General features: G+C 41.9%; 1 protein-coding gene across 1 annotated transcript in view; it reads right to left on the minus strand.

The window, feature by feature from the left end:
* Positions 1-25,985, minus strand: part of ITGA9 (integrin subunit alpha 9) — an 838,556-nt gene that overhangs the window by 533,799 nt on the left and 278,772 nt on the right. Inside the window, exons 9-13 of the mRNA XM_063922573.1 lie at positions 22,400-22,537; positions 13,663-13,768; positions 10,873-10,967; positions 9,622-9,712; positions 7,554-7,599 (exon numbers count right to left, since the gene is read on the minus strand). Of these exons, the coding sequence (XP_063778643.1) occupies positions 7,554-7,599; positions 9,622-9,712; positions 10,873-10,967; positions 13,663-13,768; positions 22,400-22,537 (476 nt within the window). The remainder of the gene's footprint in view (positions 1-7,553; positions 7,600-9,621; positions 9,713-10,872; positions 10,968-13,662; positions 13,769-22,399; positions 22,538-25,985) is intronic.

The following is a 25,985-nucleotide window of genomic DNA, read 5'->3' on the forward strand; positions in this document are numbered from 1 at the left end:
GCCAATGAATTATTGAATTGCATAACAGGAAGATAAATCTTAATGTATCTTAGAAATTCAAGTCATTATATCCGGCTGCACACAGTATAATGTGTGTGTGTGTGTGTGTGTGTGTGTGTGTGTGTGTGTGTGTGTGTGTGTGTGTGTGTGTGTGTGTGTGTGTGTGTGTGTGTGTGCGCAGTCCGGCACTCCCTAACGTAGGAAACAAATGGCCCTCCGTAAGGCGTAAGGCGGCACTCCAGGACTTGTTTTGTCAAAGCTTGTGTATTAAAGCATCACAGATACAACTATGATCATTGGGGGTCATTCCGAGTTGTTCGCTCATTGCCGATTTTCGCTATACTACGATTAGTCGCTTACTGCGCATGCGCAAGGTTCGCAGAGCGCATGCGCTTAGTTATTTTACACAAAAGTTAGGTATTTTACTCACGGCATAACAAGGTTTTTTCATCGTTCTGGTGATCGTACTGTGATAGACAGGAAGTGGGTGTTTCTGGGCGGAAACTTGCCGTTTTCTGGGCGTGTGCGAAAAAACGCTGGGGTTTCTGGGAAAAACGCGGGAGTGTCTGAAGAAACGGGGGAGTGTCTGGGCGAACGCTGGGTGTGTTTGTGACGTCAAACCAGGAACGAAACTGACTGAACTGATCGCAATGTAGGAGTAAGTCTCGAGCTACTCAGAAACTGCTAAGAAATTTCTATTCGCAATTCTGCTAATCTTTCGTTCGCAATTCTGCTATGCTAAGATACACTCCCAGAGGGCGGCGGCTTAGCATGTGCAATGCTGCTAAAAGCAGCTAGCGAGCGAACAACTCGGAATGAGGGCCATAGTTGTATCTGTGATGCTTTAATACACAAGCTTTGACACCACAAGTCCTGGAGTGCCGCCGTCTTTTTTCATCGTTATATATATATATATATATACACACACACACACATATATATACACACACACACACACGTGTATGTATATATATATATATATATATATATATATATTTCTAATATCTAAAAATTTAAATTTGTCCTTCTGTCTTTCTATACAAATCCACAGTTTACAAGCAAAGATCGTGAAATTTTACAAACAAGTGTATTAAAACACGGCGGAGGCAACTAAAACAATTAGAAATCCCTAGCACCCCTAGGGGGACAGACAGCAGCACAGATTATATCAGGAGAAAGCATAACTCTGGAATTGCTGGAGCAATGTACTCAAAAAATTGTACACATATGCCTTACAATCTGCCAACAAACACTGTGGGGGTCAGACACCTCTAGCACCCCTAGGGGTGGGACAGCAGCACAGAGAGTATGTCAGCAGACCGCAAAACTGTGGAAGGCCTGGAGCAATTTACACCAAACTTGGCACACATCTAACTTACAATCTGGTAACAAAGACTGTGGGGGTAACACACCACTAGCACCCCTAGGGGTTGACCAGCAGCACAGAGTATGTCAGGACATGCATGATATGTCAGTGATGACAGGACTGCATGTGACAGGGCCAGTGACATGATGTGAGGAGGGGAATGGAGGTAGCACAAACCCACACACTGAGAGTTATATAGTGGAAGTAGCACGGTCCCCCAGCACATAGGCAAACGCAGGGGGAGTTTCCGGTTGCACGGAAACCCCCCTCCTCTTGGCAAGTGGCTCACATTATGACAACAACAGCAATGGTATATAATATGATTATTACTAGAACTGCTGGCAAATCATGCAGTTTAAGGGACAGAGCAGGTCTGCTGCACATGCCCAGTGGTAGCGGCTTCTTCTACCAAGTTTGCTGTGTGTGGATCGGAGTCCTCAAACACTGCACTGGGCCAGACAGTAGCTTTTAGGAAAAAGAGACAGGAACCTTACCATGAAGTGGGAGAATGTGTGCAGTACTGGCTCTATTTTATTTGTGTATTAATTAATTAATTCATTCATTTATTTATTTCTTTATTTATTATGGTACAGTATGTTTATGCTTTTCCTGACCATTTTGTTTGACACAGCCTATACTAGAGACCATCTATAGTGATACATATTAATACTGTACTCCATGCAGTATCCAGAGTATAAAAACTAGACCAATGTTTATATTAATGTCCAGGGTCAGTACTAGGTTCTTCTTCCGCTCCCCCAGACTCCCGCAGTTGCTCAAACGTTCTGCAGAGTGGGAGACTGACATTTGGAAACCCCCCTCTAGAAATCCTGCGTTTGCCGCTGCAGCAGCACAGAGTATATCAGGAGATACATAATGTGCTGCACTATATAAGAAACTTTAAAAAAAATCGAGAATTTCACAGGGGCACTGACATGATGTGAGGAGGGGAATGGAGGCAGCAGGAAGCCACAGACTGAAAGTTGTATAGTGGGAAGAGCAGGGTCCCTTGGGGGACTAAAAAGGGGTCCGGCTAATGCACAAAGTGCGTCAGGGAAGCAAGATATGCCTATATACTAGATCTCCAACCAACGTAAATTAACGAACAACTATCATTCTAATTTACCATCCTCATCCCGTAGCGAAGCACGGGTATTCAGCTATCAACAATGTTATTTATACTGTGTGTTTAATATTTACATTTATTTTTGGAAACAGACATTCATAAAATCATATATGAAGCTATTGGCACTTTGTAAATAAATTAATCAGTTGAGCAGATCTATGTAGTGGGCAGCCACACATCCAGTCCCTTGTAGCCACACGCTACATAAATCTGCTCAACCACAATGCTGATCATCTTTTCACGAAGTACAAGGTATGCTTCAAATAGTTAGAATTCTCTTGCTTTCTATGAAAGGGCAGATAGCTCAATGAATAGATTGTCTAACTGCAATGGGTTTGAATCCCGGGTATGTCAGCATCTTGAAATGTAATAAAGGACAGTGTGACTGAATAACAAACAAATCTCAATTTGAGTTCATGAATGCTGTATAGGTATTAGCAACAGAAGGGGTCAGGGTAGAAGACAGCGGTGGTCAGGAGATGTAGGGCTTCAAAAGGGGGGAAGCTGCTAGTGAAAGTAATTAAAACAGATAATTGACAAGTGCCGCCAACAGTGCCCCAGCGCTATGTGCGGTACCCCCTCTGTACACACCTAGTTATGGCTCTGATGTAATGTACATTAGAAATCTGGTCGCACATTTTAGGGCTGCTGCTGTGTTGAATAGATGGCAATTTGCAAAGTATAAAACACACAAATTGGTTCTGCGGATGCCAAGAACTTATATGCAAATTTGCTGGAATCTGATCCTTGCATAGCCTTGTGATAATGAGAGGTGAAACATGGGAGTGATGGTGGTAGTCTAACATTGGCTGAGGTCAGTTAGACCATTTTGGCAAAACAGATACAGACCCAAACAAGCACATATATAAGTTTGTCAGTATCTGCATCATTTGCGTTGTCTGAGGACTGGTGTATATACTGTATACACTGATGATGATTACGACAGTCACAAGCAATGGCTAGCCACTTCGGATTTTCTGGCTGCGAATTCACCTCTGAAGTCACTTCCTTCATTGCTCAGGCCCATATCAGTGTGCCGGGTATTCACACAAGTTTAACAACAGAGGGGTATATGCAATAGCGGGCGAAATCGCGGCAATTATCGCCGTTTTTTCAATTCGACCAAATTCGCCAGGTGAATTCCGGAAGGTGGCTTCCGGAATTCACCATATGCAATGAAAAACGGATTCGCCAGGGTCGCGGGCGAAAATCGGCCGATTTGGCGGATTTTGCCGCGATTTTTAAAAACGGGAAAAAACGGGGAAAAACCCGAAAAAAAAATGGCGTGGGGTCCCCCCTCCAAAGCATAACCAGCCTCGGGCTCATCGAGCTGGTCCTGGTTCTAAAAATGCAGGGGAAAAATCGGGCAGGGATCCCCCGTATTTTTAAAACCAGCACCGGGCTCTGCGCCTGATGCTGGTGCCAAAAATAAGGGGGACAAAACGAGTAGGGGTCCCCCGTATTTTTAACACCAGCATCGGGCTCCACTAGCTGGACAGATAATGCCACAGCCGGGGGTCACTTTTATGCCGTGCCCTGCGGCCGTGGCATCAAATATCCAACTAGTCACCCCTGGCCGGGGTACCCTGGGGGAGTGGGGACCCCTTCAATCAAGGGGTCCCGTCCCCCCCAGCCACCCAAGGGCCAGGGGTGAAGCCCGAGGCTGTCCCCCCCCATCCAATGGGCTGCGGATGGGGGGGCTGATAGCCTTTGTGATAATAAAAAGATATTGTTTTTTCCATTAGTACTACAAGTCCCAGCAAGCCTCCCCCGCAAGCTGGTACTTGGAGAACCACAAGTACCAGCATGCGGGAGAAAAACGGGCCCGCTGGTACCTGTAGTACTACTGGGAAAAAAATACCCAAATAAAAACAGGACACACACACCTTGATAGTAAAACTTTATTTCATACGCCGACACACACATACTTACATGTGTTGACACGCCGACTGCAACGATCTCCGACGATCCGAGGGTACCTGTCAAAAAATTATACTCACCTTCCAGCGTCCAGAGGTCCAGGTCCAGAGGTAAATCCACGTACTTTGTAAAAAAACAAACCGAACACCGAGCCATACCGGACTAATGAAAGGGGTCCAATGTTTTCACATCAAACCCCTTCCCCCGAATGCCGGGACATCACGTGACTCCTGTCACTGATGTCCCTTCAGCCAATCAGGAAGCGCTACTGCCGTGGCGCTCACCTGATTGGCTGGACGCCGTCTGTACTCTGACAGCGCCTCGCAAAGCCGCTCCATTACTTTCAATGGTGGGAACTTAGTGACCTCACCGCTAGCCGCTAAGTTCCCACCATTGAATATAATGGAGGGAGCTGTGCGAGGCGCTGTCACAGCGATCAGCCAATCAGGTGAGCGCAACGAAGTTGCGCTTCCTGATTGGCTTAGAGACCTGTCAGTGACAGCTGTCACTGACAGATCTTAATCGTGGAAAGGTGTCCCATGTGTCAGCATGGGACCCCTTTCAGTCCGTTTTTGGTGCGGGTAAATGCGTTTTCTTTTTTTGCCAAGTACGTGGATTTATCTCTGGACCCTGGTTAAGGTGAGTATATTGAACTTTGCTTTTCAGGTATCCGTGGATTCTACATGGAGAAGAGGACCGATGTCGGCGTGTGAACATAGGTAAGTATGTGTGTGTCGGTAGTGTGAAATAAAGTTTTACTGTCGACGGTGTGTGTGTCCTGTTTTTATTTGGGTATTTTTTTTCCAGTAGTACTACAGGTACCAGCGGGCCCGTTTTTCTCCCGCATGCTGGTACTTGTGGTTCTCCAAGTACCAGCTTGCGGGGGAGGCTTGCTGGGACTTGTAGTACTAATGGAAAAAACAATATCTTTTTATTATCACAAAGGCTATCAGCCCCCCCATCCGCAGCCCATTGGATGGGGGGGGACAGCCTCGGGCTTCACCCCTGGCCCTTGGGTGGCTGGGGGGGGGGGACCCCTTGATTGAAGGGGTCCCCACTCCCCCAGGGTACCCCGGCCAGGGGTGACTAGTTGGATATTTGATGCCACGGCCGCAGGGCACGGCATAAAAGTGACCCCCGGCTGTGGCATTATCTGTCCAGCTAGTGGAGCCCGATGCTGGTGTTAAAAATACGGGGGACCCCTACTCTTTTTGTCCCCCGTATTTTTGGCACCAGCACCAGGCGCAGAGCCCGGTGCTGGTTTTAAAAATACGGGGGATCCCGTGTCAATTTTTTCCCCGCATTTTTAGAACCAGGACCAGCTCAATGAGCCCGAGGCTGGTTATGCTTTGGAGGGGGGACCCCACGCCATTTTTTTTTCCTGATTTTACCGTTCCAGCAATAAAAAAAAAAAAAAAAAAAAAAAGAATATTTTAAAAAATATATAAATAATATTTGTGCCTCCCCCAAAAAAAAAAAAAAACCCTAATCCCTTCTAATATAAATAGATCTGCTATTCCCAAAAAAAAAAACACCAAAAAAAACATGTTTAAAATTTTTTTATTTGTTTTCACCCTCCAAAGTGTGGCGGATTGAAAATGACGAATTTGCTGTCTAAAAGCACTGCTGTCGAATTTCCAAACTTGAATTGAATATGCTTTGGTCGAATTGCAGCACTTGTATCATTGCAGAAAAGTCGAATTTGCAAAAAGTCGAATTTCAAAAAGTCGAATTTTGAAAGTCCGTTTTTTGGTCGGAAAGCACTGCATTGCATAGGCGAATTTTTTTTTTTGGTCGAAAATGACCCGAAATTCGCCAATTTCGGGAATTCGACCACAATTGCATATACCCCAGAAAGTGACAAACCACTTTGATAGACTGCACTGATCAATTTGATATGTGACATTTGTACATTTCTGTGCGAATGAGTCTGTGGGGGGTATTCAATGCTTGTTGGATCCTTTCCGACAGAAAGGATCCAACAATGCAGTATTCAATGAGCGGCAAAATACGACAGGATTTGGCCGTTCCCGACAATACCAATCCGACTTTTTTTAAAGTCAGATTAACATTGTCGGAAACGTGGCCAAAAACCTGTCCGATTTGGCTGCGGAATCCGACAAAACACGTGGATCCGTGGCTAATCCACCTATCTACGTGTTTTACGACAAGTCGGAATTACCGACTTGTTGGAAAAAAAGCAGGGGCATTGAATAGGTTGGAACAGTTTTCGACTTAAAAAAGTCGGAAATTTCCGTCTTTCCGACAAGACGGCAGTTTCCGACTACAATTGAATACACCCCTGAATCTGTATAAGAAGTGTTACCATGCAGCGGGTGTGGATTTTTCTCACACCAAGATCCATTATGCTTATCTGCTTCTTTGTACGTCGTTAAAGTCACTAATCCAGTGTCTCTAGTACACTATTGGTTGAATGTAATAGCCTGCGAGGGGTGGTCTTCAGGTTGCCGACTGTCGGGATCCCGGCGCACAGTATACCGATGCCGGAATCCCGACAGCCGGCATACCGACACTTTTTCTCTCTCTTGGGGCTCATTTGCCCTCGCCACGCTGTCGGTATGCGGGCAGTCGGGCTTCCGGCGCCGGTATGCCATACCACACCCCCTGCGAGTTGCTTGAGGTACGGGACATTGTGTGTGTCTGCCCATTTTTTTAAAGCAGCAATCACTTGCAAGGCAAAACCAACATGGCTTTGCCTTGTAAATGATTGGTGCTTTTAAAAAACAGGCACTCGCTCAAAGTCGCTTAAAGTACCGCACCTCCGGCAACTCGGAGATTATTACATTGAGCCATGTGAGTGGTGTTTTGCGGAGCCTGCAATGTGTACAAGTTGCAAAATTGAATGAAAAAGATGGTACACTAACCTCCCAGAACAGCTCAGTTTCACCATATGAAATCACATGTGCATCCGATGTATGGCTGACATAAACCTAGTGCAATTTGTCTGCAATATTTTATATAGTATGCTATGCACACAATTGCATTTGCATTTTTCAGTGCACAATTAGAACATGAATACAGTCTAACAGAGAATCAGCCCACAATTGGTTGTTTACAGTAAATGGCATTATTATTCACCATACTGTATTTGGTAAAAAATGACATAGGAATGTGTCTCACCTTAGTAGCACCACACTGTCTGACATAAAAGCCCCGATAGTCAGATCTGAAAAACAAACGATCAGCCATAAAATATGGGAAACGATATGATATAGGAGAAAAGTGACCTAATAAGTAGCTCATTAGTCTCCCAACCAACTCCTGTTCATTTTAATGGTGTCACTGGTTGATAAGGAAAGCAAGTCACAGTCTTCTTTAAAGATTAAAGCAGTTACATTATTTTAAACCAAGAGTGTTGCTATATATATATATATATATATACTGTATATATACACATACATACATACATACATACATACATACACACACACACACACACACACACACACACACACACACACACACAGAAGGAATACCAAATTCCTATCGTTAATGCGTTTTCTATATACATGTACAGTATACTGAAGTTTTCATTGTATTCTTAACTGCATTATGCACCATACTATACATATCCTTGAACTAAAACATACAAAGGGAATACATTGTAGTGCATGAGCTAAATAAATGTAAAATTTAGGACCACACAGTCTTTTGAGCAAAAAATGTATACTGTATAATACTAACATTAATACGACTCATTTTCTTGTCATCTTTATTTTAAAGCTGCGTTGCAACCAAGAAGAAAAGATTTTACTAGCATGCCCCGCCCACTAGTTGGGGCTGCCACATTTTCCCAGAGATCCCCTGTCATGGTTGAAAGGGGGAAACTATGGCTTGTGATTGGTCCTCAGACTCCCATGACCTCTCTGCTGCCATGGAAACTAGGTGAACTTAATTGATTAGTTCATTAAACTGAAATAAATTGAATTGCTAGTTCTGTATTTCAAAACCGACAGAGTCCTAAAGCACCCACCGATTTGGGGGTGGAGTACTTTGAAAAATCTTTTACATAGTCGGCAGTACAGTCTTAAAGACAATGGCAAGATATTAATTAGTAACTGAAAGTAACAAATCAGACATTTACGTTTGCTGTCTAGCTTGTATTATGACAATGACAGGGAAAAGCAGGTTGGTTACCCCAGTTCTTAAATGATCTTGGTTTTTATTTTATAGCTGCTAAGTAATCCATTGTTCTCCATTCATGTCAGTGATTTAAACAGAAACATTCTTGTGTGGCACAGCTTATAAATAACAGAGAGTAATGGAAAGTTTCCAGGCTCTTCTAATAGCTGAGTGTAGATGCCTCTGTGACATCTGTATACAGTGCATTACACTAGGTCATACTAATGGAACATTAAACAGCTTTACAAAACAGGTATATGAAATATAGATGAAGGTAATAGGTATGTGTTATACCAAATCAAAACTTGGCTATTATACATTCCAGTCGCACACTGAAATAATACCCTTACTGGTCCATGGCAAATCTTTTATTCCATCCACATTAATATATCATAATGAAGTAGCTATCAGTGAGGGGTAAATAAGGACAGAAGGCTGTCATTTGCATAAGACATATTAGATTGCTGGACAAGACTGCCTGTCTAAGCTGTTCCACTGCATGCAGTATCTCGCCATAAATGGTCTTTGTTAATGTTCTGTGCTCCTAATTTTTTGCCACCCAAATAAACTTTTGCAAAGTGAAGAATAGTACGTTCATCATGTTCAAGTTATCTGTCTGCAGATGAAGCAATCAAATTGATGTGTGTTTTAATATTGTCAAATGAAAAATGCCTTCAAACACAACAGACAAACAACATGACTGCTAGGAATTTAGCGAATTAATCATTTGCGTGGCCTGGTTTGTAATTATAGGAATACAAACCCTTAAACTGCTAATGAGGGTTTGGAACCCAAGCCACAATTTTGTCACAAAGCACCCTGATATATAAAGTCACATTTCAATATACTAGTTTCTATTTGGACAGCTCTTCTACGCTGGCGTCATAAGGTACTTTTCATGTTTTACTTTTCATATTGTGACAATCTGTAGTAACTCAATGCTTGTGTAGTTGGTATGGATTCTTTAGGAAATACTATCTAATAATAACAATAATACTATTTAATAAATACTATTTAATATATATGTATACAGTCTTAAATAACTGTTGCAGTCTTCTTAACGTACCTGAATAGCCATTTTTGTCCATATCAACACCTCCAGAAATTGACTGTCCAAACATTCTCAAAGCCGGGTTAATTTTTCTTCCAGACAGCCTCTGAATTAAAATGGTAAAGAAAGTCAGTAAATATTATGATATCGGAAAAACCTACAACACCACTGTATCACCCTGTATTCATTGCAGATTATTTTAAAATTACATTAAATCAACGTTGTACAAAACAGCAATAAAATATTGTTGGTGAAATAGTACAGCCTTGCTTTTATACTCAGAACTTACATCATCTACTGTACGTAACGCAGGATGGTTATGGTCTGTCCCATCTCTGTATTAGCGTGCATGCGTCGCCCCCTTCCCCACAATGGCTTTTTTGGGGCAGTACGGATGGTGTAATGGTTAGCATTACTGCCTCACAGCACTGAGGTCATGGTTTTCATTCCCACCATGGCCCTGTGTGGAGTTTGTATATTCTCCCAGTACTTACGTGGGTTTCCTCCGGGTACTCCGGTTTCCTCCCACAATCCAAAGATATACTGGTGGGTTAATTGGCTCCCGACAAAACTTAACCCATGTGTGTGTGTGTGTGTGTGTGTGTGTGTGTGTGTGTTTACAAATGGGCATATCAGATGGGCCGAGTGGTTCTTATCTGCCATCAAATTCTATACATTACTATTACAAATGCGCAGTTAGGGGTGAGCGTAGAAAAAAGGGGACCCTGGAGCGCCAACGACACAGAATAACAGTCCATAGGCAAGATCAAGCTAGGGTGGTCCCCAGTGTACGACAGGTCCAAATGACTATTCATACTTTATAACAGTGACGGATCCAGAGGACATGGAGCAGTGATTAAGGCACAGCCCTGCCCCTTTTGCATTCTGACTGGTAGATGAGCACTGCAGACCACCTATTAGTGTGCTACTGCAGAATTTAATACGTAGTCAGAGGAGCTTGGATCCTTTGTAGTGTGCTGCAGAAGGCTAGGGGGTCACTTGTCCCAATCACCCATCGGTTACTGATTGGTAGTAACAGATACTGAAAAGTTTCCAGGAATGAAAATCTAGGACTGTTTTAGGAAATTAAAGCGTTATGCATTCATTAAAATAAAATATTATATATTCTGTTTTCATATATTCTATTTTTAGAGTGAATTAAAATATTACATATTAATAATAGATAACAGATACATATACAGATATATAACAGGCAACAATGCTATTCAGTAGTACTCAATTTAGAAGATGAAATAACACACCAACCATTGAATACTGAGGAACAATGCCATCTGCATCCCCATGATATATGTAAACCGCTCCCACGTAATCATCTTCTTTTGGGGCTCCAATTGCAACATCTGATGCAAAAAAAAAATTTTTAACGTTAATTTTGATTACAGTATTATTTTCTAAGGCAGGGATGGGGAACCTTCGGCTCTCCAGCTGCTGTTGAACTACACATACCAGCATGCCTTGCTACAATTTTGCTATTTGGCCATGCTAAAACTGTCGCAGGGCATGCTGGGATGGTTAGTTCAACAACAGCTGGAGGGCCGAAGGTTCCCCATCCCTGTTCTAAGGACATAACTATACACAGACTAGCTAGCATAAGTATGCATGTTATAATCTTTTTCATCATATTCTTTGGGATTGCTAACCCGGCCAGAATGTTTTACAGGTAGATGAGAACAGCACTGATTACCTAATAGATTCACAGACTGAAGCTAGCTTCCATTACATTTCACAGTTACAGAAAAAGATACATGTCATTTATGATGATAGCTGCAACCGGTTACAAGTTTTTAATGTTTAATCCATTTTGTATTCATGCATTCAGCTGCAATTGAAACATGATACTGACCTATGTTGGTAGCACAACGACACTGGATCTGATTCAAATGTGGTCGCAACCCTGACGCAGCAGCAATCTTTTTTTAGTGACGGAACTGCGAGGCGTTGCAAGTGTAGCAACAGACCATAAATGAAAAGAGATGCCAACTGAAGCAACATGCTCAGCAACTGAGAGCACCGTCGCAATCTCAATGCAGATGCGAGGAACACTGACTCCATGAGCGCCATCATGGCTGTACATAGCAACGGGAGCTGCAACGCTGGCGCCATCTTTTATGTGTACAAGATCACAGTTGTATACTGAGACACACCCCAAAAACGGACACAACAGAACTATGTATTTGCAGACACTCCCCGTTACCTGCGGCCGCCGGGATTATTGGTAGCGTATGTAGGGGGGCTACCAGTAATCCCAGGGGGCCGCAATGCCTGCGTTGCGATCGCATTATTTGTAGCAGATTTTGCTATTTAGCAGAATCTGCTACTGAAACTAAATGAGGACCATTATCTGTAGTGATGGTAGAGAGAATATCATATACAAAGCTTTGCTATGGAGCTGTGCCTTTTAAGATACTGTGGGGTGATATTCAATTAGTCCCGGGTGCAAAAAAATTGGGGCTAATTGAATAGTAAAAAAAAAAATTGTGGGAGATTTTCAGGTCTAATTGAATATCCACCTTTATGTTTATTTTGAGATTCTCCCTCATTTGGGTAATGCTGGTACAAGCCATAAAGTTAATCAGTTTATATCTGCTTAAGATATTAAAGCATGGTTATTGAAAGGCCTATCGAGCTGGAATGGAAGTGTTATATTGATACGATGAGATCAACACCCTCTTTACACAAGTATATCTGTATTTGAAATTGTGTTTGTGTGTTCATGAAAGAAGCCGGCAGCACTGATAAGCAAGCAACTGGCTGAGGGCCAGATGCATCATCGCCTGGAAAGTGATAAAATGGAGAGTAAAAAAGTACCAGCCAATCAGTTCTTAACTGACATTTTTCAAACACAGCCTGTGACATGGCAGCTAAGAGCTGATTGGCTGGTACTTTTTCACTCTCAATTTTATCACTTTCCAAGTGATAATGCATCTAGCCCTTTGTGTTGAATTGTCACTAACGTTCTCAGGAAAATACACCAAAACCTTCAATCATTTTTACTAGTGCAAACATTTACTCGTTCAAACCTCATCTGTGCTGCAGATAGGCTGCGAAGTGCGTTAAGGCTGTGTGATTGTGGGCGGGATTGTACTAAGCGGAAAATGCGGTAAACTCCCTGTTTACCGCATTTTCGTGATGTACTAACCCCCGGCCGGCAGGACAGCGCCGCGGCGGGGTACGCCAGCTTTAGCTGGCGTACGTCCATAGAAGCCTATGGGCTTCTCTCCGCGGCGCTGTGTGAGGGATCTGATTGGATCCCTCCCGGCATGCCCTGCGGCCGCCCCCGTCACCCCGCGCATGCGCAGACTGACTCCTGGGGCCGAATCCCAGAAGTCAGGCTGCCTCTGCGCATCGCGGAGGACAGCTCTTATCGGAAAAGCTGTCCTCCGCAATGCTGATCGCATATGTTAGTACATATGCGATCAGCATCGTGGCGATGGGCGGCGATGTACATTAGTACATCCATCAGATACATCTGTGACAATGGACACATCTCACTATTTTGAACTAAATGCTTATGTGTTTCAAAACATGGTGTGTGCATGCACTGCATGTTCTGTCCAAAGTCACAAACAGGTGAGTGCGCAATTAGGCATTTCTGGGTAGCGGGCGGCAAGATGGGCTATTTCTGAAGGAATGTTATGGGAGTGTATCTAGAGCTCCATACAATTGCGTATGGGGAAGGGAACCCGGTCTGACAAATGCAGACACTAATAATGACATTTGTGTCTGTAGAACAGTGGTCAGGATAGACCATCAAAGGCACGGATTGTCACAGTAGCATATGAAAGCAATTACAATGCCACAGCAGTAGGGAAAGCCACAGCAGAAGCATCTGACACAGAATAACCCCTAACTTAGGGTTAGGCTGCTGAAAAAGAATACAAGGCTTTTCAAGCTATTGCTTATTATGCAGTTGTCTGCGATCTTATAACTGCAAAAATGACTCAAATATATATATACTGTATATGCAATAATAAAAAAACTAATTGAACTTGAAGTACACTTCTGCCCCATTCCAATGCAACGTTTGCTGTTTACCTGAGTAGCCATCGTCATCAATATCGCCAAGGTTGGCCATGCTTTCGCCAAAGTGTGCATTGTATGCATTGTCTCCGTTCAGCACAATCTGTTCATCCATTACACCCTAGAAAACAGGATGCATAAAAAACAGAGAAACAGAGAGTCAGTTAATAGTTGGACATCCCGCTGGATGATTGCTTGGTTCACACACTGTTCAGGAAACACCTGAGAACAGAATAAGCTTCCTACCTAACACTATTGTGAATGTATAGACAAGTTTATCTCAACATGGCAATGACAAACTTTGAGACTGATTACACTAAGAGACAATGATAAATGTGACATTCATATTGTGTACAAAGGGAAATGCTATTGTTTTCATACATCATGAAAGGACATAGGCAAAGTCAGGATAGAGCTACTGTAGTAAAACATGCGGTTACATGACTATTATTAAGGACTATGACGGGCAATTCCTAGCACTCAAGATAACTACGTTTCTCGTGATTCTCTGCCTATGGAACATAAACGTGTGTAGAGTGGCTAGTGCAGAGTTGCATTTAAGTCCATTTTGAGGACAGATCCTGCGTGATTTGCACTGTGTAAGCTGCGTAGATGATAGAGCATATCTACAGCAGATTCTGAGTAACTGGGAGGTAACTGGGCAGTCCTGTATAGGCTAAGATTAACAAGGAGATGCCAAAGGAATTGCAGGCTATGCTATAAACAGTTGTGTGTACATAGAGGTGCAAAAGTGGAGAGTTTTTCACACTGCGCTCACCCCCGGTTTTGGATTTGCATGTATCTACACTGGTGTAATAAATGGTGAGATACTTAAATAAGTTTCAAAGTGATGTTTATTTAAATACAATAAATGATAGTCCCGAATTCATATGATTGCACTATATTTGGCTGTGTAAAGCCTTCTTGCTAGTTGTGCAGGAGCCCGTTTAATTCTAAATATAATTTTGATGAAGTCCATATACAGGATGATCAGTGAATTTGTGAAAAAATGAATAAAGAAAAGAAAAATGGAAAAATGAGAGTGGTCGCAGTGCGTGCATCTCCCCCTCCAAGACAGGCACCGAACCCGGGCTGACAAGCCTCCGACCTGTGACAGAGCACAGTCACAGTGACGGCGGCAGAAGCAGGGGGAGGCAGACCAGTCCGGAGTCCTTTTCTTTCTCACGCACTCTCCGCTGCTGCTTGATTGTCAGTAACAGAATGTCATTTTAAACAAGTGCACTCAGTTCATACCAGCGGGACGCCGCGGCCTGAAATATAACAAATAGACATTTTTTCCATTTTCATTTTTTCTTCTTTTTTTCATTCATTCATTTTTTTCATTTTTTTTCATTTTTCCATTTTTCTTTTCTTTATTCATTTTTTCACAAATTCACTGATCATCCTGTATATGGACTTCATCAAAATTATATTTAGAATTAAACGGGCTCCTGCACAACTAGCAAGAAGGCTTTACACAGCCAAATATAGTGCAATCATATGAATTCGGGACTATCATTTATTGTATTTAAATAAACATCACTTTGAAACTTATTTAAGTATCTCACCATTTATTACACCAGTGTAGATACATGCAAATCCAAAACCGAGGGTGAGCGCAGTGTGAAAAACTCTCCACTTTTGCACCATTATTCTAACAAGTAGGACCAACTTGTTAAACACCAGCAGCACTCCCCGTAACGTAGCACATTTCTGTGCGCAGTCCACCCAAATCCTATATCTGTGTGTACATAGAGACCTGTCTGCTTTCAGATGGATCTTTTACACTGGGTATGAATAGGGGTGGTACATTCGCATATATACGTGCAGTTCTGCAAAAGGAAAATATCCACATTTTTCTCCATGCACACAATGTCTGTTTGACTTGTATACTTAAAGCTTATCAAGAAAACAGTAAATTAATGTTACTTGCTACATTTTTACAGAGTTACAGGTATGGGATCTTTTTTCCTAAAGACCCACCAGGGGCCTCATGGGATGGTCTGGCCTTGCCGAGCAGATCCACTTTGCGCTCTGCTGCCTAGCACAGTGATACGAGGGCGGGCCGAGAGGCCATGCCCCATGAATTGTGAACATGCCCTCTTGTCATGCGCAGCCAATGGAATGGCAGGGCTCTTTTAGTGCCTCAGTCTCTCCCTGAGACCCATTATTCAGAAATCCAAAAAAACTTAAAGGAAGAAAGTAACTGCTCATGCCAAGTGCTCATGTCATACACACAGACATGATCAGCAAGTATCTTGGAAGATGTCTCCACAGACTACTGTAGAAGTCGGCTTAAGAATCTGAAAAAATACACTGGGCCAGATTCTGAGGTGGGAATACAGCAAAAAAGAGCAAGTAACTACATCTGGACAAACCATGCTGTAATGCAAGGCGAGCAAATACAGACATTTGTTTGCATGCAGAGTAAATACTGGTTGATTCTGCATGTAGCCCACCATTGCTTGACAGCTTTATTTTTATACTGAAATTTATATTTAAGCTGGGCACAATCCTCTCACAACCAATTAAATGACATTAAATAATACATGTGTTACACACATATTCACAGTAAACAGTCAGTGTCAAGCAGGGGTTAACATACAGAGACAATAAACATATCGCAACCTTAGTCCACTTTATCGTTATCTCCCCCATATTCCTGACTGATTTCCCCACACACTATCAATCAATAAGCAACAATATACAGCTTTAAGTATTTAGATTGTCAAACACAACCATCTTATTTGTTCCACCCATGATCAGATTGAAGGACATAGATCATGTTCACCCAAAACAGCTGATAAACACCGGACAAAGCCACATGATTGACAGCCTCACCAACCAATGGGTGGACTGATTGGGAAGAGCAACAGACTAATCAGGAGAGATGAGGAAGTATGTAACAGGAAGCATGACACAAGCGGGGGAATTCAAATGTTTGAAAAGTCAGTTGGGTGTCTGTTTTTCTCCTGTTTGTTAAATAGGAAAAAAACAGACACCCAACTCACTTTTCAAACAATTGAATATCCTCAAGGTGTGTAATCCTTGACAAAGGCACCGAGTGCTGAAACGAGTTGGAGGACACTACTACCGCCTGGAGAGGGACCATATCACACAGATACCGCTGACACGGAGCTGCGGGTAACGTGACCAGGACACGGAAGACGGAAATAAACATCCAAGCTGAACGGAGCGAGCAGGCTCTCTACACCATAGACTGCCTTGAAGCTGGCCACCGTGTCCTGAGAGAAGGGAGCCCACCAGTCACAGGAGCAGGAGCAGAAGCTGAGCCGGGACAGGCACCTTGGGTGTGCCACCTGCGGTAAGTAACATACAAGCACGCAACCCTGTCACTGCATATCACATCAAGTTACATCTTTTCTTTGGGGGGAACTGACACAGCGAGACGCCGCTGTAAGTCACAAAGAGACCCCATATTATTTACAAGGATACATACAAAGGGGACATAGGTTCTGGGATCAGATCCTATGGTAAAGGTGTGCCCTAAAAGTACACATGACATAACCCAACATAAATGGGGGACCTTTAAACAATGGTATACAGCAAAAGGGTAGTCTGCATGACAAACCTGATGTTTTTTCAAACTTTTTCCCATATTCCTTCATTTACCGTTTGAATGATAATTGTGAATTTAATTCTTCTGACCAATTGATTTTTCCTATTTTGACTTCTTTTGGGCATTGTGACTCAATAAACACCCATGAAATTGTAACCAATGACTCATAATAATCTGTATAACACATAGACATACAAGACAGTACACTAGATATCAAGACACTTACCAACACATACGCAAACTCACTCATCCCTTTCCTAGGCTGACCCTCTCCCCCCCTCTTTACCTCCCCCCCCCCGCACCGCCACCCCCAAGTTCATCCTACCCTGAGTTGTGTTTATCACCCCAGAATCTACTCTCACAACCAATGGCACGATTTTACGGCCGATGTGGTGTAGTAACATGTAACAATACATTATGCCTTCGTACAGCAGATGGTTTAGTATGTACGGCAGATGCAAAGTATCGTTACATTGCATTGCTGGGTCGCAGTATCAGAAGGAGTGTACCCAGCTTTATCCAGTCATAAGATTTCCTATTTTGTAAACACCTTCATTCAAATACATACAGGTACAACAACAGGTGTGGTTCCAGGATATTGAATCCACATGTCATCTGTGATACAGTCAGAAAATGGTCCTAAAATTGCATGTTTTCACTCAAAGGGGACGATTCAAATTCTTCCTCCGATCAGACGCACATCCCTCCAATGCACATTATTTCTGATTTTAGATTTAGATTTAAGTCCAGCTTTTCACACATTTTTCTTGTCACGCCCAACAAGTGCAAAAAAATGATGGGCCTCCGGCATCGAAACAAACATTTGCATAGTGCCCGGTCTAAAGTTTCAGGTGATATACAAATTTATGGAGCCCAAAAAAACATTTGAATCGCCCCCAGAAAATTACCCCAACAGGCATGCTTACAGAGTATAGATATATAGTCTGTATACAAGAAAAAGAATGTTTCACCATAAAATCACATTATACATTCCCACGTATGCTAACAGTGATATATAGTACTTGAATGAAAGCAAAGAGCAAAAAGAAGCCAGTAGATGCTTGCTATACACACATAGTTCTACTGCTGTAAAACCACAGCTCAAATATGTGGTACAATTTTGGGAACGTGTCAACAAGGATTGCTGCTATAATTATTAGAATGCAGATTTAGGGTGGTTGACCAAGGTCATTTATCCAATTGAAAACCAATTATGGTGTCAGTTTGGAATCTTTTTCCACTGCAAAGATACATTTTCCTTACTGGGATTTAGTATTTTAGTAATTTGCATATTTCATGCTATGCAAACTGGCATATGTCCAACTCAGCAGATCCTCTAAATCCCAAGCAGAGAAGAACTGAGAGAATAAAAATAAGCACTTACCAAGTTTAAATCATAACATTATCAGATGTAAAAAAAAATCATAGTATTTTACACTTGCACAGGTATCAGTCTGCCATACATGGTTCAGTTTAAGCTCATTGGACCAGTGTGAGAGGAGCTAAATAAGAAAAACAGTAAACTTTTCTGCTATACCGTAATTGGATAATATATTATACAGGCAATTCTACTTTATATTATATCTCATAACAATCCTCAGAGTCCAATTAATCATTGCATGGTTCCCTCATGGGACGGTAAGTGTTGAGTCAAGTTTTATTTTGGAATATTAGAAAGTATTGCAATCATTTGGATACTGTGACCTACCTATAGACTTGCCCTGCAGTTATCTTTTGAAATACACGACATAACAATATTGCAATAAACAAGGCCACAAATATGAGAATATGAATAACCACATTTTATTGAAATATTGTACAGCTAAAGTAGCAATCCCACATAGATTTGTTATTTTTCTTTGATTAGCAAGTTAATTACCATTTAAGTATGTACCATTTTTCTTGCAGTTCTTCTACAAATTATTATATCCTTTTCAAAATCTCTATATAGGTCAGACGGGATGCAATCAATTTGCCGGCTGTCGGGATCCTGGCGGTCAGGATAGTCAGGATACCGATGCGGGAATCCCGACAGTCGACAATGCCGACAGTCAGAATCCCGGCGCGCAAGGACTATTCTCACTCGTAGGTGTCCACGACACCCATACAGTGAGAATAGAGCCTGTGGCGAGTGAGGCAAGCCACCGAGCCCACAGCGTGGTGAGCACAGCAAGCCCGCAAGGGGACTTGTACCACTTGCCCTCCCGCCGGCATCCTGCCCGCCGATAAATAGTACTTATTCAGGTCGGACAAGGATAGCTGACAGACACAGACACAATCTGACACACAGACACAGGCACATAGCTTTCAGCATATCCTGAGGATTTTATATGACATAGAGTAGAGAGTTCAGCAGGGTGTTCCACAGCTTACTACATCATGTGACTGTGGTTGCCTTGGCAATTAATGACATTGTACAGAATTATAAATAATTAGCAGAAGCCTAAAAAAATAGGTTAAAAACCAACGTTCTTCTTTCTGCCAACCACATTGATTAATATATTTTTTTTTAAATTATAAAAAAAAGCTCACTTTATTATGAGGTTGCTTCTCTAATATATCATGTTCCTTTTGCATTAGCTTTACTTTTTGTATGTAACACATCCAGGATGTTAGACTGACAAACAAATGTGTGCCAGAACACTGATTGGGGATCACTGCCAAACTGTTTTATATAGTTATAATAGAAGAATTTGTTATACCCAAAGTACAGGATCAGCAAAACAAACATTAAAAAAAAACAATTTTGTTAATAGTTTGCAATTTCTAAATATTTACATTTATGTTTATAGTACGCTACTAAGAACTTATATAGTACTTAAATATCTTGAATGGTTATTATACCATTTTTATATATTTCATGGAGCTAGTATCATTTTAGTATCTTACAATTTCATTGAATACTAAGAAAATTGGAAAACAATGCAGTCTACAAAATGCATTGGATGTAGCATTTACCCTATATACAATTTTACTGAGAGATACTAGAAACTTAATTAGCTTAATTGGTTTACTGGAGAAGCAGTTAACTAAATATCTTCTATTTCCAGCTGGAACAGAGGTCCAGAATACTTCCATGATTTGTCCTTTTACTCAAGTTCTAAGGAATACACATATGAAATAAAGACCCACAATTGCTGAAACACTGCCAAATGTAATGCTGGATTACAAAGCCTGTAAATTCTACGAAACGACTATACGTCTGCAAGTAAAATAGATTTATGTCAAAGGGAAATAACTGTGAGGAGGTCATAGAGGAGGAGATTCAATCCCCTTAAATGTATTCCTGGAGAAAGAAGAGACGCGCCAATGTGCTGCTAAAGTGTCCGTAAAATAATCAACATATTTTCTCTTACTCCTACACCAGCTCTTATCTGGAAGCATACACGTTCGTCCTATTTACTGTTCCTTTGAACACTACAACTATTTATGTGACAAAAATGAATGACCAAAGCAAACATCGAATGATAACTAAAAAAAGTAATAAATAAAAAAAAACACCACATTAAAACACTTAAGTTTAGTCCTTTTAATGGTAATTGCTCTTAACCTGACAATTATTTGCATTGCACTGGAAGTAACGTTATTTTCAGTGTAAGTCTCAGGAGTCTCCATCTCCACTCTTTAGTACTGTGCTCAAAGGCTTATTATTATTGTAAAAGTAAATAGTTAGCGAGATCATACTACTAATTATAATTGTTAAATGATTACTATGAATGCTAATTCCCTGGCTGGATTTACTGGGGAAGAAATTGAATAGGAAAGTTTATGAAGTGAATGCTTGAAGGTTTGGAGACTAGAGGAGAGTCTTATTGTGCGTGGGAGGGCATTCCACAGAGTGGGTGCAGGCGGGGAAAGTCTTACAGTTGTGAATGGGAGAGAGTAATGAGTGTAGATGAGAGACATAGATCTTGTGAAGAGCGAAGAGATCCGGTTAAGAGATACTTTGAGATAAGCAACAAGATGCATGTTGGTTAATATGGTTAATGTGGGAGTAAAAGTATTTTATATTGAATACAGTAAAATACAGGTAATCAATGGAGGGACTGACAGAGTGGATCCGCAGACAATGAACGTCTAGCAAGGAAGATTAGCCTCGCAGCAGCATTAAGAATGGATTGTAGTGGTGTGAATCTCTTTTTGGTAAGACCAGTAAGAAGACTATTTGCAATAATCAATGCGGGAGATAATGAGAGCATGGATTAGAGTTTTTGCAGTGTCTTATATAAGATATGGTCGTATTTTGGATATGTTTTTTAGATGCATGTAGCAAGATTTAGAGACAGATTGAATGTGGGAAACAAAGGACAGTTCTGAGTCGAGGCTGACACCTAGGCAGCGAGCTTGTGTGGTAGGATTGATTGTGGAGTTCTCAACAGTGATCAAGATATCAGTTTAGTAACTACTATTGGTCAGTGGAAATACAATTATTTCTGTTTTGGAAATATTAAGTTTGAGGTGGCGACATCCAAGAGAAAACGGCAGAGAGGCAATCAGTGACACAGACCAATACAGATGGTGACAAATCTGCGCAGGATAGGTAGATTTGTGTATCATCCGAATACAGGAAATACTGAAGTCCAAAACAGCTGATTAGTTTGACAAGAGATGTGGTATAGATTGAGAAAAGCCGAGGACCTAAGACTGAGCCTCGCGGTACTCCGATAAAGGTAGCGAAAAAGAGGTGGATTCAGAGAAGCGGTCACTGAAAGAGCGATTATATAGGTAGGATTAAAACCAAGAAAGGGCTGTGTCCTGAGTACCTAGGGATTGTAGTGTTTGTATGAGAAGAGAGTGGTCAACAGTGTCAAAAGCAGCAGAGAGATCTAGAAGAATTAGAAGTGAGTAATGGCCTCTGGACTTAGCAGTGACCAGATCATTCACTACTTTAGTCAGTGCTGTCTCTATGGAATGTTGGGAACAAAAGCCTGATTGCAGTGGGTCTAATAAATTGTATGAGTTAAGAAGCGTGTGAGGTTAGTTTCTGTGATAGGGTCATGGATTTGTTATATATAACTTCCTCATAATTGTCCACAAGTCTAGCCAATAGTGTGGCCTCTGTATAGAAACTCTATAGACTTTCCAATGTACTGTATTGATTATTATAATTCAATAACACACACACATTCTGGAAGGTATATCACTTTTTTTTTAATCACAAAACATACTTACATTTCCCCTGTTGATGTAAACGGTGACTTGTCCTTCATCCCTCACCTCTGAGAACATGGGTGCCCCTACCAGGAGGTCTGACAGGCCGTCATTGTTCAGATCAACTGCACATAAGGAGGAGCCAAAGTAAGAGCCCATCTGTAATCAAGTCGAGTCATAACACAGCATTCAGTATTTCTGCCCACACAAAGGTTTTCTGCATTTAGCTTAGATTACAGTAAGTAGACTCATTGGAGTATTATATAGATGATATTATATATACTTGTTTTGCAATTTAGCAAACTTGACATCTTCACACCAGAATTTTACAATACAGTATGTGGGGCAAGGATAATAGACAACAGAGCCATTACATCGTTCACCTTTGTTACTTACCAGACAGCATAGGTTCTCTTGGCTAATAGTGAAAGAAGGCCTCACAGATACTATATGTAATCTGCCACCACTTGAGGCCAGAACAGCTAAAGCAAAACAATTATTTGGGAGGGTTGGGGGTGGCAGGCCACGAGAAAAGGTGGCACTCTTCCTTCTGACATTATTGGGTACCCATAATGTGCCATAACAAAGAATACATAGAAGGAAGATTAAGGGTCAGAGGTAGGCAATTTTAACAATCCAGTAATAAATAAACTGCATTCCAATTCTAACAGTGCTTCTATCTCTTATACAGAAAGCAGGAATGCACTACTACTCTACAGCATGTGTACTGGTATACACAATGGGGGTAATTCCAAGTTGATCGCAGCAGGATTTTTGATAGCAATTGGGCAAAACCATGTGCACTGCAGGGGAGGCAGATATAACATGTGCAGAGAGAGATAGATTTGGGTGGGTTAATTTATTTCTGTGCAGGGTAAATACTGGCTGCTTTATTTTTACACTGCAAATTAGATTGCAGATTGAACAGACCCCACCCAAATCTAACTCTCTCTGCACATGTTATATCTGCCTCCTCTGCAGTGCACATGGTTTTGCCCAATTGCTAACAAAATTGCTGCTGCAATCAACTCGGAATGACCACCAATATCTTTAGTAGATTCAATGCTTATCATCGTAAAACCATATCCAGACCATTTGACTGATATTTCTAAAACAGCAATAGGAATGAATGCTAAACCACGCTTGTTCAACATTCATTCCTATTGCCATTTTAATATTATGATCGGTACATGCAAAATCCAAGTGTCAGTAGAAGAAAGACTTAATGTCATTGTCCTTATACCTCTCTGTAATGAGTTAACAGGACTTTATGACACTACTATTAATCCGACAGACATCGGGATTATAAATGAATGTCCAAGATGAATAACACAGCTATAAGGGTGAGTACGATCTAGGATTTATTTTGTGCCATTCTCCATATGCAACACTAGACACTATGGGGTTCGGTATGATATGCTGGAAGGCTGGGATCCCGGCAGTCAGCATACAGATGCCGGAATCCCAGCCGCCAGAATGCCGGCGGAGGGGCCAGCACAACGAAGCCCCTTGCGGGCTCGCTGCGCTCACCAGGCTGTAGGCTTGGTGACTCGCTGCGCTTGCCGCAGGATCTATTCCCACTGTATGGGTGTCGTGAACACCCATGAGTGGGAATAGCCCCTGTAAGTCAGAATTCTGGCTGTCAGTATTTCTAGCGGTCGGGATTCTGGCGCCGGTATCCTGACCGCCGAGATCCCATTCACCGGCAAGGTGACTACATCCCACACTATGTTGTTATTTCTGTAACCCTATTTGAGTATCCTGAGGAACACCTACCAGAAAGTTGTAACGCTACCACTGCAATCTGCAATCACTGGTGGGTAACGGTGCAATATGGGATCTGGTTAGAATCCCGGCGTTCAGGATCACGGCTGTCAAAATACCAATATCGGAAACTTGACAGTTCAGAATGCCAGCATCAGCATCAAGGTTAGATCACAATGCCGGCTCCAATCAAGGGACTGCCAGACTGCCAGGCAGGTAAGCATCGGGGGGTGTTTGTGTGTGGGCAGTGTTTAGGTGTAGGCTGCAGGAAGTGAGGGTTATTTAGCATTGTTTCCTGACCCATGTCGGGATTCTAACAATCGGGATGCCGCAGTCGTATTTTGTCCAGCATTTCAGCCCCAACCCGTGCAATATTACCCAAGGTTCATTTACATTCCAGATCTGGTGAGTATATACAATTTAGAGTGAATGCCTTTGAACTCATACAGTGTACAGTATAATTGCTTTCCTTTTTTGTAAAAAAAATCCACACATTTTGAGACTAAATGCTGGAAGAGTGCTACCCCCCCCCCCCCCCCCTTTCATGTTAACCATATCATATTACCCGTGTCATGTACTGTAGCATGTCCTAAAGCTGAGGCAACCAATTACTAGCATTGTACACAAGTGCAGCTGGTCATTAAGTCACAGTAACTGATCAAACATTTGCTTTCACTTCTCAAATGTTTACAAGAAAGACGAAAGCTTATTGTGGAGTGGTTGCTATGGGTTACTATGTGGTCGCAGCAGCAAATTTGTAAGCAGTGGGGCAAAACCTTGTGCACTGCAGGGGAGGTAGATATAACATGTGCAGAAAGAGATAGATTTGGGTGTGGTGAGTTTAATCTGCAATCTAAATTGCAGTGTAAAAATAAAGCAGCCAGTATTTACCCTGCACAGAAACAAAATAACCCACCCAAATCTAACTCTCTCTGCAAATGTTATATCTGCCCCCCCCCCTGCAGTGCACATGGTTTTGCCCAACTGCTAAAAAATTTCCTGCTGCGATCAACTTGGAATTACCCCCTCTGCACGTTATATCTACCTCCCCTGCAGTGCACATGGTTTTGCCCAACTGCTAACAAATTTGCTGCTGCAATCAACTCTGAATTACCCCCTTTATATAATTAAATCAGTATTTTTTTGATGCTGCACTACAGAACCCCTAAAAAGTAGGGATGGGTTTTTCACGTTTTTTAGTTTTTTTTTTACTATAAAACTACATTTCAAACCTTTAAGATGAATAAGATGTTTTACTCACACATACACATTTATGCCATTGCCTATATGCTTTAGGTCTATAAAACTCCGCATATAGGCCCTCATTCCGAGTTGATCGGTCGGTATTTTTCATCGCATCGCAATGAAAATCCGCTTAGTACGCATGCGCAATATTCGCACTGCGACTGCGCCAAGTAATTTAACAATGAAGATAGTATTTTTACTCACGGCTTTTTCATCGCTCCGGCGATCGTAATGTGATTGACAGGAAATGGGTGTTACTGGGCGGAAACACGGCGTTTTATGGGCGTGTGGATGAAAACGCTACTGTTTCCGGAAAAAACGCAGGAGTGGCTGGAGAAACGGGGGAGTGTCTGAGCGAACGCTGGGTGTGTTTGTGACGTCAAACCAGGAACGACAAGCACTGAACTGATCGCACAGGCAGAGTAAGGTTGAAGTTACTCAGAAACTGCTAAGTAGTTTGTAATCGCAATATTGCGAATACATCGGTCGCAATTTTAAGAAGCTAAGATACACTCCCAGTAGGCGTAGGCTTAGCGTGTGTAACTCTGCTAAATTCGCCTTGCGACCGATCAACTCGGAATGAGGGCCATAGGTGGGT

This window comes from Pseudophryne corroboree, chromosome 5 (assembly GCF_028390025.1).
Source record: "Pseudophryne corroboree isolate aPseCor3 chromosome 5, aPseCor3.hap2, whole genome shotgun sequence".
Taxonomy (NCBI): Eukaryota; Metazoa; Chordata; class Amphibia; order Anura; family Myobatrachidae; genus Pseudophryne; species Pseudophryne corroboree.